At 43.0% G+C, this 14944-nt stretch overlaps 1 protein-coding gene and 1 non-coding gene across 6 annotated transcripts in view; one reads left to right on the top strand and one right to left on the bottom strand.

Annotated features, from left to right (window-relative positions):
• Positions 1-4054: 4054 nt before the first annotated feature.
• Positions 4055-4218, bottom strand: LOC120093291 (U1 spliceosomal RNA). Its single transcript, XR_005486399.1, has one exon. It is a non-coding gene; the product is annotated as a U1 spliceosomal RNA (small nuclear RNA).
• A 223-nt stretch (positions 4219-4441) lies between these two features.
• Eapp (E2F-associated phosphoprotein) overlaps positions 4442-14944 on the top strand; it is a 50020-nt gene continuing 39517 nt past the window's right edge. For 3 of the 5 annotated variants that reach the window (XM_063261676.1, XM_006240100.5, XM_039111974.2), the window contains exons 1-3: positions 4442-5334; positions 12395-12573; positions 14130-14225. In XM_063261676.1, the coding sequence (XP_063117746.1) occupies positions 5261-5334; positions 12395-12573; positions 14130-14225 (349 nt within the window). In that variant the 5' untranslated portion in view covers positions 4442-5260. Of the gene's footprint in view, positions 5335-12394; positions 12574-14129; positions 14256-14944 lie in introns of those variants that run through there. The other 2 variants (NM_001106729.1, NM_001134987.1) reach the window with 2 other exon arrangements.

The following is a 14944-nucleotide window of genomic DNA, read 5'->3' as shown; positions in this document are numbered from 1 at the left end:
GTGGCTCACAACCATCTGTAAAGAGATCCGACACCCTCTTCTGGTGTATCTGAAGACAGCTACAGTGTACTTACATATAATAAATAAATAAATCTAAAAAAAAAAAAAAAAAGAAATCAATCCTCACCAGTCCGGTCTCTGTGAGACACGTCAGCCGGTGCTGCCATTGTTCTTGTTCCCTGACCATAAGAGGTTCCTAGCCGGAGATGGAGAGATGGCTCAGTGCTTAAGAGTTCCTGAGTTCAGAGGCTGGAGAGATGGATCAATGGTTTAGAGCACTGACTGCTCCTCCAAAGGTCCTGAGTTCAAATCTCAGCAACTACACAGTGGCTCATACCCCTCTGTAATGAAATCTGATGCCCTCTCCTGGTGTGTCTGAAGACAGCTACAATGTATGCATATACATGAAATAAATAAATATTTAAAAAAAAAAAAAGAGTTCCTGAGTTCAAATCCCAGCAACCATACGGTGGCTCACAACCATCTGCATTGAGACCTGATGCCCTTTCCTGGTGTGTCTGAAGACAGCTACAGTGTACTTACATGTAATACATAAATCTTAAAAAAAAAAAAAGAGGTCCCTAGCTTAACTAATAAGACTGTGCCTTTCTGAACTTCAAATTGTTCCCTAAGATTTTCTACATCAGAGCCAGTAGCAGAAACATCTTAACGTAGCCTCACTAATACTTTTCTAAGGGTCATTGCTGACAATCTGCATCTCCTAGTTCTTTCCTAGGGTGGTGATTGAGTCATGACTCTGCTCCAGCAGCAAAGCCTGAAAGAGATCAGGCATTATTATTATGATAACCAGAGATACCGCCCAGGGAGGGGCTGGAAAGCCCCTAAAGTTTTCCTACGATTCTTAGGTTAAGAGGGAATTGAGAGTAGCAAGCAGAGAACTCCATAACAGCATGGAGTCTTCAGGACACGTTAGCCGTTGGAATCGCGGCTCAACCAAGGCTCGCCCACCGTGGCTATGCTAAACTGGGCAGCATAAGTTCCTAAGTTCTGAAACCATTTGTCCTTCCTCCTGCATGGCCCTCAGCAGTTTCCAAATAGGAGAGGACTAAGAAAAAAGAGAAGTCCATCCAACACACCTTTTGACTGGGAAAAATGGGGATCATATCCCCTCCCATCAGAAAGAGCCCAGAAACACAGAACCACCAACTCTGCAGTTTGTACCCCATCTTTCATCCTGGGGCTCCTACTTGTCCCCTAGGGGGCAAGAGCTCTTCCTTTTAGCAGAGAGCTTTCCCTCTACGCAACTCACTAGGCAGCCATGGTAGCTACTCAGTGGCTCCGTTGACAAATGTCTCCTGGGTCACTGGCGGAGTTAGGGACCGGATCCAGGGAACTATGATGCACCTGCATTTTAGAAATAAGTGCTGGGGCTGGGGATTTAGCTCAGTGGTAGAGTGCTTACCTAGGAAGCGCAAGGCCCTGGGTTCGGTCCCCAGCTCCGAAAAAAAGAACCAAAAAAAAAAAAAAAAAAAAAAAAAAAAAAAAAAGAAATAAGTGTTGTCTGCCTCTGGCTAGTTGTGCCTTAGTGTAGTGCATCTAGAAAACCCGATCACTCTATATGTGGTAAAGCATTCGGTGAACTTTGATTAGTTATTTCAAAAGAAATAAGGAAAGGGAAGGAAAGAAAGGGAGGAGGAGGGGAGGGGCGAGAGGGAAGGAAGGAAAGACCTGTTCTGTACAAAGCATAATAATATTGGGTTCTAGGTTTGGCCGTCAGCAAATACTTTTTTAAAAAAATTTATTTATTTATTATATTTAAGTGCACTGTAGCTGTCTTCAGACACACCAGAAGAGGGCATCAGATCTCATTACAGATGGCTCATTACATTCTACTCTAAGGACGAACTTTCCATCCGGCTTAATGACTTCTGCCAATAGAGGTATGTGTCGCCACACCCTAGCTAAACCCCGCCACCTTAAACCTGAGGTGTAAGGAGTGGGAGGCAGGGAAGATCAACAGGTAAAAAAATATTTGCTGGGGCTGGAGAGATGGCTCAGTGGTAAAGAGCACTGACTGCTCTTCCAGAGGTCCTGAGTTCAAATCCCAGCAACCACATGGTGGCTCACAACCATCTGTAAAGAGATCCGATGCCCTCTTCTGGTGTATCTGAAGACAGCTACAGTGCACTTATATATAATAAATGAATAAATCTTTTAAAAAATTTAAAAAAATTAAAAATTATTTTAATGGGCAGGAGAGATGGCTTAGTGGTTAAGAGCACTTAGCACTAACTGCTCTTCCAGAGGTCCTGAGTTCAAATCCCAGAAACCACATGGTGGCTCACAACCATCTGTAATGGGATCTGATGCCTTCTTCTGGTGTGTCTGAAGGCAGCAACATTGTACTCATATAACTAAAAATAATAAATCTTTTTTTTAAACATTTATTTATTTATTATGTATACACCATACAGCTTTCTGCCTGCATGTACACCTGCAGGCCAGAAGAGGGCACCAGACCTGATTATAGATGGTTGTGAGCCACCATGTGGTTGCTGGGAATTGAACTCAGGACCTCTGGAAGAGCAGACAGTGCTCTTAACCTCTGAGCCATCTCTCCAGCCCCAATAAATACATCTTTAAAAAATTATTTTGGGCTGGACTTGAGGCAGAAGTATGCAGATATCTGGAAGTTCAAGGCTAGCCTGCTCTACATAGTGAGCCCCAGGAGAATTTTTTTTTTTTAAAAAAGCAAAAAGCATGTAGATATGTGTGGTATACTTGCATGTTTACATGTATGAGCATAAATGTGCATGGATTTGCAGTGCAAAAGTTACAGGTTGAGATAGAGTATCTTCCTTGATTTCTCTCTACTGTATTTACTAAGGTTCTTGTTGAACCTGTGAGCTGATTCAACTAGTGTATAGCCAGCTTGTCTTGGGAAATACCTGTTCTCTGCTTCTGGAGTTGGAGTTACAGGCAGATGAGCTGCCCCACTCAGTGTTGGGAAGGAAAATATGATTCTCTGCAAGTGTTCTTAACCACTGAGCTATCCCTTCAGCCTCCTTGAGGTGGTAACCACAGTTTCAGTGAGGTGATGTGTGTGACAGCTGTGTCCTGTCTAGAAGACAGCACCTCCCACTCTGACAATTCTTATAGAAGATTGGCCCTTTCTGAGTTCCCAGAATCTCGGATGGAAACAGATGTAGACCATTCACCTGCAATTGAGCGCTATTACTTATTCTTTGCATTTTGACCAGTTGTGGATCCCCACAGTAACCACTACATCAATGTGCTGCAGAAAAACGATTCTCTGACCAAACATTGAAAGCAACACAAATCCTTGGGTATAAATATAAATATTTAGAAGGCAACTTGATAACATGATAATGTAGCAAAACAACAGTACATATCGAAGGGGAAATCTCTCACCTCCTATATTATATTTAATTTTACACAGACAAGTAATGAAATTAATTGGGTCACAACAAATGATGCCTGTTTTAGGTTTTTTTTTTTTTTTAAAGATTTATTTGTTTTATGTAAGTACATGATGGTACACTGTCATTGTCTTCAGACACACCAGAAGAGGGCGTCAAGATCCATTACAGATTGCTGTGAGCCACCCTGTGGTTGCTGGGAATTGAACTCAGGACCTCTGGAAGAGCAGTCAGTGCTCTTAATCGCCGAGTCATCTCTCCACCCATTTTAGGGTTTTTATTGCTATTAAAAGTCCAGGGCCAAAGGCAACACTAACATGGGGAAGAAGGGTTTTATTCAGAACCTTTAATTCCACATCACTGGAGGAGGTCAGTGAAGAAAAGGTAGTGGAGCCCAGGCGGTAGGTAGCACCACCCACAATGAGCTCTTGCCACCTTTTGGTTTTGTTTCACTTAAGACTACATAGACCTCAACAACGCTGATAGTACAATTGTCATTGTGTATAATAACTTTTCAAATAGCATTTTAGCTTGCTTGGCAACAGATGTTGCATGTTCATACATCCAAAGACACATAGATAAAAACCACTGTAAGTTCATAGCTACTACACACATCATGTATAGAGCAGCTAACTATCTTTATAACATGAAGCCAGGGGAGAGCGCGAACGCAGTCCCCCACTACCACAAATTATGCAGTCGAGTTTCCCGCATTTGGGGAAATCGCAGGGGTCAGCACATCCGGAGTGCAATGGATAAGCCTCGCCCTGGGAAAACCACCTTCGTGATCATGGTATCTCCCCTGCCAGGTAAGTATGAGTTGCCTCCCCCTCAAGCAGGTTCCCCATCATTATACACTTACTTATAGTTACGGTGTTTTCTTCAATGTTCCTTCTCTACATCACATTCTTTTCTAATATTGCACCCTAAAAGCACACTTTACACAATGTAGATATTATCCACTAACGGCGTGAGCAATCTATGTTGGGGGAACCGGTAGCCTTTGCATGTACAATCATCTACATACTCCACGCCCCTGTGGTGACGTCACGTAGGCCCCCTCAGCGCAACTCCGTCCACTAAGGTTGTGGGGCCGGGAGCGGAGGGGCTTGTTGATCCTGGGCGATCAAGTGTGAAAATCAAAACCTAAGCTTCGAAGCCCTGGGCCGCCCAGGGTACATTCTACAGGCTCTCGGCAACGAGGAAATTTTAGCTCATTCAGTTTCTGCTAGTGGAGGGAATTCATCCTCATAGGACACAATTCCAAGAGATTCACTCTTGTTAAGTTTAACTAGTAAAAGAGGATCGGATTTCCGTGTTTTTTGTTTTTTGTTTTTCTGAGTAGGACTATCATACATTTGCACACAGCCAGTAAAACTAATAATAAATCAAGGGAGAAAGGCTAAGGTAACAACTTTGATGGAATAAATCAGACAGGCTAGTGACATACAACTGTAATCTCAGCTCTCCGCAAGCAAGTCACGGTAGGCAGAGGGAAGTCAGCCTGGGCTACATAACTAGTTGCAGGTTAGACTGGGCCAGTAAGACCGTCTCAAAACCGAAATAAAGCTTTAAAAAAAAGGAGGAGAAAGAAGAGACGAGTAAGAAGAAGAAAAAGAAGAAAAAGAAAAGAAAAACACAAAGACAACTGCTGTTTTCAGCGGAAAAGAAAACGCAGAGACGTGGTAACATTGACCCTCCGCACGCCCCGTCGCTGACATCCTTTTCCGTGGGACGGCTTGCGCAGGCGCACAGGAAGGACTCGCAATATGGGCGGAAGTGGAGTGTCCCGGAGGCTTTAGGGAAGGTGCTTGAGGAGTACACAGACACCGGGACCGTGTAGGCATCCTTAGGCCGCCATGAACCGGCTCCAGGATGACTATGACCCCTACGCGGTGGAAGAGCCGAGCGACGAGGAGCCGGCTCTGAGCAGGTGGGCCGCTGCCCCGCGTATCCGCAGGGCCTTGGCTGAGGCCGTTGTGCTTGTCGCGTCTGCGGTCCCTGGGCGCACGGTCGCCCGCTTCACTTGAAGGGGCTTCAGGGTGCCTGATGGGGCTGCTCAGTCTCTGGGGAGCCAGGATGGACAGCAGTTCAGGAAGAGGGATGTTCCGGAATAACGTGGGCCCCCAAGCGTAAATCCTTAGATGGAACCCTGTTTACTGTTTACTAGCACTGCGACTGAAGGCAAATCAGTTATCCTCGGCTTCGCATCTATAAATGGAAATAAATACAAGTATGGGACAGTATCTTAAGCTAGTGAGGCCACAAGCCTTAGCATGAAGTACTTATCTTAAAGACTGTCAAATAGAAATAAGGAAATAGTGAATGGACATTTTTTTTGTTATGATAGACATAAATACAAAATTCTTGTCTTCCATAGGTTTTCCTTATACTAGGGGAACTGAAGTGCCTATTTTTTGTAGAAGATGCCCTGTGATAGGCACTGAAGAAGTTGTGTGATAATTCTGGAAAGGTTGTATTTTTCCTACTTGAGGAATTTGCCTTGTTTATACATATGTGTAAAGCACATACCTTTTCTCCCCTTGCTGGGTATTAAACCCACGGTATTATTTTTTTCCCACGGTATTATTTTTATCTATATATATTTCATTTTTAAAATTTATTTTTATGGAGGCTGGAGAGATGGCTCGTGGTTAAGAGCACTGACTGCTCTTCCAGAGGTCCTGAGTTCAATTCCCAGCAACATGGTGGCTTTCAACTATCAGTAATGAGATCTGATGCCCTCTTCTGGTGTGTCTGAAGACAGCTACAGTGTACTTATTATATATAAATCTTAAAAAAAAAGAAAAAAGATCTTGGATCCCCTGGAACAGGTGTTACAGTTATGAGTTGCCACGTGGGTGCTGGGAACTGAAGCTGGGTCCTCTGGGAGAACAGCCAGTGCTCTTAACTGTCATCTCTATAGCCCCATATATTTCACTTTTTAATTTTAGTTTTTTGAGACAGTCTTGAGTTCTGCCTGGCCTGAAAGTTGCTCTGTAGACCAGGGTGGCCTTGAACTCAGTGATCCGCTTGCCTCTGCTTCTACGTGCTAGGCTAAAGGTGTGCGCCCCCACACTTGACTTGTTTTTTTCCTATATTAACTAGGTTCTAGAACAGTGGTTTTTAATCTTACTAATGCTGCAACACTTTAATACAGTTTCCTCATGTTGTGGTGACCTCTGACAAGAAAATTATTTTCATTGAGACTTCAAACTGTAATCTTGCTACTGTTATGAACCTTAATGTAAATATTGGGGTCATGACCTTCATTTTAAGAGCCACTGTAGAAGACTGTAGTTCAAGGCCTGGGCAAATGGCTTAGCTTGTAAAAGCACTTGCTGTGAAAACCTGAAGACCTGAGTTCTATCCCCTGAACTCGTGTAAAAAGCTGAATGTGTTAGTAGTATGAGTCTTTAATCCTGGCACTCCTATGGTGAGGTGAGAGGTGGAGGCAGGACATGCCATCTAAGTTTGAGAACCAACTAGCTTGCAGTATTCTGCAAGAAACAAGAAAGACCCTTTCTCAACAAGGCAGAAGGCAGGCTGGAGAGATGACTCAGTGGTTAGGAGCACTGACTGCTCCTCCAGAGGTCCTGAGTTCAAATCCCAGCAACCACATGGTGGCCCACAACCATCTGTAATGAGATCTGATGCTCTCTTCTGGTGTGTCTGAAGACAGCTACAGTGTACTCATATACACTAAATAATATTAAAAAAAAACCCAAAACAAACAAAACAAAACAAAACAAAAAACCAAAAAACAAGGCAGAAGGCAAGAACAGTTTCTCAAAGTTGTTTTCTGACTTCCAAATGCACTGCGCATACCTAAATACAGACACTATGTGAATACTAAAACAGTGAAGACAACATTGTATCATTGCAAGGATGCCTTTTAACTGCCTGTGAGTATACTGGCCTCCTTTCCTCTGTCCTTGGTGCTCACTGTGTATCTCAGGCTGGCCTCACACTGCCTGTGCTGTGCCACCACGCTGCCTTTTTTCCCTTCTGCCGTTTGAGTATTGAGACCACAGGTGTGCGCCAACACACCTCACACCCTCTTGCTGCTTGTGAGTAGTCACTGTCAGTTCCTTTCTGTCTTACTGAACCTCCTGGGTGCCACTCAGATGTTCTCCACTTGTACAGTGTTGTCATTTCTCGGGTGTCGTGAAAGTGGAGTTATGCACTATGCAACCTTCGGAATTTGGCTTTTTTCCCTGGAGATTTGCCTGTGGTAGTGTGTTGTGTGGATCTTACAGTTTTCCCCCATCCCTACCCTCCTTTGTTGTGCTAAGAATTGTAAGGATCAGGTCCAGGGCTTTGTACCTGCTAGGCAACTGTTCTGTCCAGAGTTACATCCCGGAGTACTGAGATGTAGTTCTTCTCCCTTTCCTTTTTCCTTTTTTGGTTTTTGAAGACAAGACCTCTCTGCAGCCTTGATTGTCCTGGAACTCATTCTGTAGACCAAGTTGGCCTTGAACTCAATAGATCAGTCTGCCTCTGCTTCCAGAGTGCTGGGATAAAGGCATGTGCTACCTCCTTACTGTTACTACTAATACAGGCTCTCATGTATTCTGGGCTGGTGACGTCTGATCCTCCTTCCACTTCTCAGCTACAGGGATCACATACATTTATACCACATCTGTGTATGTGATGTTGGCGTGCAAACCCAGGCGAGCACTCTACAACTCAGTAACAGCCTCAGCCTTTGATTGTTATGCAGGTGCCTCACATCATATTAGAAACTGTAGCGAGAATCCTAGAGTCTTGGTTCCTTTAAAAAGCAAGAAATCTTATAAGAGTATGTTTTCCTCTTACTCCTAGGTGTAGGGATATGAGGCTGCTTTGGACCGTTCACAGCAGCTGACTATGATTTGCCTGGTGCTCTAGCAGAAGAATGGTTTTGCCAGTTGCAGATAGTTTCTGTGACTGTGTGACGTTTGGAATTCTGGGAACTTTTCAGAGCTAGGGCTGCAAGAGGTGGGGTCAGTAGTTGTTGGTTGTTTAGGAGGCTTGGTTGTGTTAGTAGGCTCAAAGAAGAAACTAAAGGGAAGGAATTAGATTCAGGGACCTCCCTTTCTCTCTGCCCCTTCCCCTCCTCTATCCTTCTTTGTCTCCTATTTAGTGATAGGGGATGAAATGGGATTAAAATGTGGAAAAAGAAGAACGCACAAAGTAGCAAAGGCCAGCTACAAGAAATGTCTTAGATATTTAATTTGTTCTTGTTTTGAGACAAGGTCTCCTTGTGTAGCCCAGGGCTGGCTTTGAACTCTTCGCTAAGTGCTGGGATTATAGGACCATGCACTGCCCTGTCTGAGTTAATTCATTTAAATATTTTAAATTACATTTTAAAAAAGGCTGTGTATGTAGGCATATGGATGCTGTGGCATACATGTGGAAGTCTGAAGACAACTGGTCTCCTGCCATGTGGGTCCCAGAAATTGGATTCAGGTCATCAGGCTTGGTGACGAGCCCTCTATCTGCTGCTGAGTTATCATGCGGGCCCTGACTTAATTCATTTTTGTTTTATTTCTCCTAGTTATTGACTATAATAATTCTGTTAGGAAACTAGTCATAGAAGTCAATATAAGTTGACAGAAGTTAGAATTTGGAATGTAATGTAGCTCAATGGTAGAACAAGTGCTTAGGGTACAGGAAACTTGGGTTCAGTTTCCAGCACCAGGAAAAACAGTGTACATAGTTCTCTCTATTCAGTTTTCTGTAGCATAGTTTTCTGTCTTTTAAATTAAATTATAATATTAATTGCTATTATTTTATGTTGGTGTATTAACTGTGTATTAAATTTGTCTTTATTTAAATAAGGCTCTCAGTTCTGTGAAATAAGCTTTTTTAGTTTAATGGAATTAGTACAATGGTATTGGAAAGCAATGTGATAATACAAGAAGCCAAAAAGAAAGCTGGAGAGAGGGCTCAGTGATTGTCTTAGTCAGGGTTTCTATTCCAGCACAAACATCATGACCAAGAAGCAAGTTGGGGAGGAAAGAGTTTATTCAGCTTACACTTCCGGGTTGATGTTCATCACCAAAGGAAATCAGAACAGGAACTCAAGCAGGTCAGGAAGCAGGAGCTGATGCAGAGGCCATGGAGGGATGTTACTTACTAGTTTGCTTCCCATGGCTTGCTCAGCTTGCTCTCTTATAGAACCCAAGACCACCAGCCCAGGGATGGCACCACCCACAATGGGCTGGGTCCTTCCTCTTTGATCACTAATTGAGAAAATGCCTTACAGCTGGGTCTTATGGAGGCATTTTCTCAACAGAGGCTCCTTTCTCTGTGATAACGCTAGCTTGTATCAAGTTGACACACAAAACCAGCCAGTACAATTGACCCCTTGTCAACTTGACACATCACTATTAAGCCTCAACCCTTGCTTTCTTATTCATCCCCAAGATCTAAATAACTTTAAAAGTCCCACAGTCGGGGTTGGGGATTTAGCTCAGTGGTAGAGTGCTTGCCTAGGAAGCGCAAGGCCCTGGGTTCGGTCCCCAGCTCCGAAAAAAAGAACCAAAAAAAAAAAAAAAAAAAAAAAAAAAAAAAAAAAAAAAAAGTCCCACAGTCTTTACATATTAAAATATCTAATATTACATATTAAAATATCTAATATCTTTTAAAATTCAAAGTCTTTTTAAAATTCAAAGTCTCTTAACTGTGGACTTCACTAAAATACTTTCTTACTTCAAGAGGGAAAAATATCAAGGCACAGTCAATTAAAAGCAAAATCAAACTGTAACCTTCCAATGTCTGGGATCCACTCACAATCTTCTAGGCAACTCTAAGGACTTGGGTCACTTTTCCAGCTCTGCCCTTTGTGGCACACACCTTGTCTTCTAGGCTCCAGCTGCCTGTTCTCCACTGCTGCTGCTGCTCTTGGTGGTCATCACATGGTACTGGCATCTCCAAAACACTGCTGTCTTCCACTGCAACTAGGCTTCACCAATAGCCTCTCATAGACTGTCTTCATGGTGCGAAGCCTCAACTCCTTTGAATGACCCCTTGAGTTCTGGGCCATCAGTTGTAACTGAGGCTGCACCTTCACCAATCACCTTCCATGGCTTCTCACAGTGCCCAGCCTCAGCTGTTCTTCATGACCCCTTCAAACGCCAGTACCTTTAAAACCAGTACCACCTGGGTGACTCTTATACATTACCAAGTCCAGCCACAGCACGAGGTACTACCTTGGCTATCTCTGGAACAGACTCTGTGCTCTCAGAAAACACTTCTCAGAAGATTTTTCACCTCAATGTTGCTGGTCTCAAGTAATTTCTTAGCTCCAGCTGACCAGCATCAATAGTCCTAGTAATGCAAAGGTTTCACCTTAGTAGTTCTGGTATCTTGTTAATCACAGCTGATTCTTCAGCCCCAGCTAACCAAAACCACAGAATCATCACAATCAAAACAGCAACAGCCCTGCAAGGAGTCTTTAATCTTCCATCTGAAATCTCACAAGCTAGGCCTTTACCTTCTGCACTGTCCTCAACATTATCTTCCAAGCTCCTACAGAACATCCCACAAAGAATTTAACATCCCAATGGCTCTTCTACCTCAAAGGTCCAAAGTCTTCCACAGTCCTTCCCAAAACATGGTCAGGTTGTTACAGGAATACCCCACTTCTGGTACCAGTTTGTCTTAGGGTTTCTATTCTTGCACAAACATCATGACCAAGAAGTAAGTTGGGGGGGAAAGGGTTTATTCAGCTTACATTTCCAGGGTGCTGTTCATCACCAAAGGAAGTCAGGACTGGAACTCACATAGGGCAGGAAGCAGAAGCTGATACAGAGGCCATGGAGGGATGTTACTTACTGGCTTGCTCAGCTTGCTTTCTTATAGAACTCAGGACCACCAACCCAGGGATGGCACCACCCACAATGGGCTGGGTTCTTCCTCCTTGATCACTAATTGAGAAAATGCCTTACAGCTGGGTCTCATGGAGGCATTTCCTCGACAGAGGCTCCTTTCTCTGTAATAATTCAGCTTGTGTCAAGTTGACACACAAAAATAGCCAGTACAGTGGTTAAGAGCCTTGGATTTTCTGGCCAAGGACCTGGATTAAATTCTCAGAATTCACAGGGCAACTCATACTGTCCGACTGGAACTCTGCGGGACCCAGTTCCCTTTCTGGCCTCTGTGAGCACCAGGCAACACAACTCATGTCCAGATACATACAAGCCGAACACCTATACACACACAAGAAGAAAAGAAAGAGATCAGGTTATACTTGTGGCTCATGTCTGCAGCTCAGCATTCAGCAAGGAGAGGCAGGATTGTTTGTTGCAGGTTTGAGGTCAGCTTGCTCTCTATAGCAAGTTTCAGGTTAGCCAGAGCTATATAGCGAAACCCTGTCCCTAAACAAAAAAAGAAACTCAGAAAGCCAAAGCTGAAAAAGGAAGGATTAGCTAATCTCTTGCCTAAAATGAGCATTGTCTATATGTAGTATGGTAGGTATATTGCATGTAAATTTGTAAAACTTAAGATTGCAGTAGAGCAGTATCTTAGATAGGGTTTTACTGCTGTGAACAGACACCATAACCAAGGCAACGATTATAAGGACAACATTTAATTGGGGCTGGCTTACAGGTTCAGAGGTTCAGACCATTATCATCAAAGCAGGAGCATGGCAGCATCTAGGCAGGTATAACACAGGAGGAACTGAGAGTTCTACATCTTCATCTGAAGGCTGCTAGCAGAATACTGACTTCCAGGCAGCTAGGATGAGGTTCTTAATGTCCATGCCCACAGTGACACACCTACTCCAACAAGGCCACACCTCCAGGCCTCCCTGGGCCAAGCATATACAAACCATCACAAGCAGTAAGATGATAGAAGTTTTAAATAATTTTATTTTATTTTGTGGTGCTATACCTCAAACTGAGGTCTTTGCACATACTATGTAAGTACTGTAGTCCTGAGCCACATCCAGGCCCTGATTTAATATCTTTAATATTCATATTCTCTGTACTTTAAATGTATGCTAGTTCTGAAGATGAAGTGGATGTGCTTTTACATGGAACCCCAGACCAAAAACGAAAACTCATCCGGGAATGTCTTACTGGAGAAAGTGAATCAAGCGAAGATGAGTTTGAAAAAGAAATGGAAGCTGAACTAAACTCCACCATGAAGACAGTGGAGGACAAGTTATCCTCGCTGGGAACAGGTCAGCTTCGGGCTTAGTTTTCATAGATATCCTATAAAGGATTGTGTTCTTCTCTGTCTCTTAAACTTGTGTAGGTGCTGAAGAATTACTCTGTGTGTGTGTGTGTGTGTGTGTGTGTGTGTGTGTATGAGTGTGTATGTGAGAGTGTGTTTGTGTGTGAGTGTGTATGTGTGTATGTGTATGTATGTATGTGGTGTGTATGTGTGTGTGTGTGTGTGTGTGTGTGTGTGTGTGTGTGTGTGTATGTGTGAATGGTGGGTGGCGCTGGGGGTTAAACCTAGGTCTTGTGTTTGCTAGGCAAGTTGTTTTACCACTTAGTTACAGCCCCACCTCTTTCAAATATTTGAGACAGGGTCTGGCTAAGTTACTCAGTCTGGCCTTGAACTCACTGTAACCTCTGTGATCCTTCTGCCTCAGCCTCCTGAGTAGCTGGGTGACAGAGCTGCACCCCCAGGTCTGACTAATACGATACTTATTAAATGAAGGAATGGATGTACTTGGCAATCTGTACTAGAGTTTTCTTTGTTGACTGACGTTTCGTGCATTATTAGAAAGGTGCTATTTGGTAGCAAATCCCTTGCATTGCTTCCCTTTGTAGTTAGAATAAAAAGCACAAGGCATACAAAAATATTTTTAGAGTTTGATGGTAAATTTAATGGTGTGTCATTACAAATTCCTGTCCCTTTGTAATAGGTAATAAACATTTCACTTTTAGGTCTTTATATATAATTTATTTGACCCAAAAATTGGTTTGTAAAAATAAGATTGGGGGCTGGAGAGATGGCTCAGTGGTTAAGAGCACTGACTGTTTTTCCAGAGGTCCTGAGTTCAAATCCCAGCAACCACATGGTGGCTCACAACCATCTGTAATGGGATCTGATGCCCTCTTCTGGTGTGTCTGAAGACAGCTACAGTGTACTCATATACATGAAGTAAATAAATCTTTTTAAAAAAAAAATAAGATTGGTCGGGGTTGGGGATTTAGCTCAGTGGTAGAGCGCTTGCCTAGCAAGCGCAAGGCCCTGGGTTCTGTCCCTAGCCCCGAAAAAAAGAAAAAAAGATTGGTCAGAATCTTAAAAAACTGAAAGATGTAATTGAGGCAGGGGGAGAATAGGGACCCAAGCTTGTGAGACATAAGCTGGAGAGAGGAAGTATGTTCTTGGCTCATCGCCCTGCCTAATGCCCCTTGAATTAAGATATCCCTTTCTTATTCTGTGTGGTGTATTGTGCCATTAAGAGGCATGCTGGTATATATTTTAAAAGCATAATAGGTATACTGAAAACCTGGAAATATGACACTTAAACTTTAATTAGCTTTGTAGGAAAGGAGAAAGAATGATTTTTTTCTCTAGTTTGGAACACTCTCCAAGGAGTAATTTCTTATAGCTGCATAGGGCACAGAAATCAAGTCAGTCTCTGCCATAAAACATTTTATTATACCAATGAGGTCGTGAGTGAGTTCCTCCTGTTTGAAGTGTTGGAAGTGTACATGGAGTCTTTTTCCCCACATGGATCATATGTGGTTTAGTTTGTAAACTTCACTTCTGGTTTGGCAGGGTCTTCCTCAGGAGTTGCCAAGGTGGGAGGAGTTACAACAAAATACTATGATGCGGTATATTTTGATTCTGATTCTGAGGATGAAGACAAAGCAGGTGAGTAACATTCTGCTCAGCCCAGGTGTACTTATGAGTACTATTCGCTGTAACAGTGGATGATACTAGACTTTTCTCCGCTTTACATTTTTATTTTATTTTAATGGGTGTTTACCTGCATGTTTATCTCTTCTCTCCACTCTAAAGTCTACTGTTTTGTTTTCTTTAAAATATTCTGGGTCCTTAAGAATGTTAGACAAGGGCTGGAGAGATGGCTCAGCGGTTAAGAGCACTGACTGCTCTTCCGGAGGTCATGAGTTCAATTCCCAGCAACCACATGGTGGCTCACAACCATCTGTAATGGGATCTGATGCCCTCTTCTGGTGCGTCTGAAGACAGCTACAGTGTACTTATATATAATAAATAAATAAATACATAAATCTTCTATTAAAAAAAAAAAAAGAATGTTAGACAAGGGCTACAACAGTGGTTCACAGGAAAATACTGAGACTTTTTTTTTTTTTCTTTTCTTTTTTTCGGAGCTGGGGACCGAACCCAGGGCCTTGCGGTTGCTAGGTAAGGGCTCTACCACTGAGCTAAATCCCCAACCCCAATACTGAGACTTTTTTTTTTTTTTACAGTTTTTTTTTTTTTTTTCGGAGCTGGGGACGGAACCCAGGGCCTTTGCGCTTGCTAGGCAAGTGCTCTACCACTGAGCCAAATCCCCAACCCCGACGTTTTAATCCTCATGTGTGGCAATCCCCAATGGTAAAATTTAT

The sequence above is a fragment of the Rattus norvegicus genome, chromosome 6 (assembly GCF_036323735.1).
Source record: "Rattus norvegicus strain BN/NHsdMcwi chromosome 6, GRCr8, whole genome shotgun sequence".
NCBI lineage: Eukaryota > Metazoa > Chordata > Mammalia > Rodentia > Muridae > Rattus > Rattus norvegicus.
The sequence above is the reverse complement of the archived record's forward strand: the minus strand, read 5'-3'. Positions and strand labels throughout refer to the sequence as shown.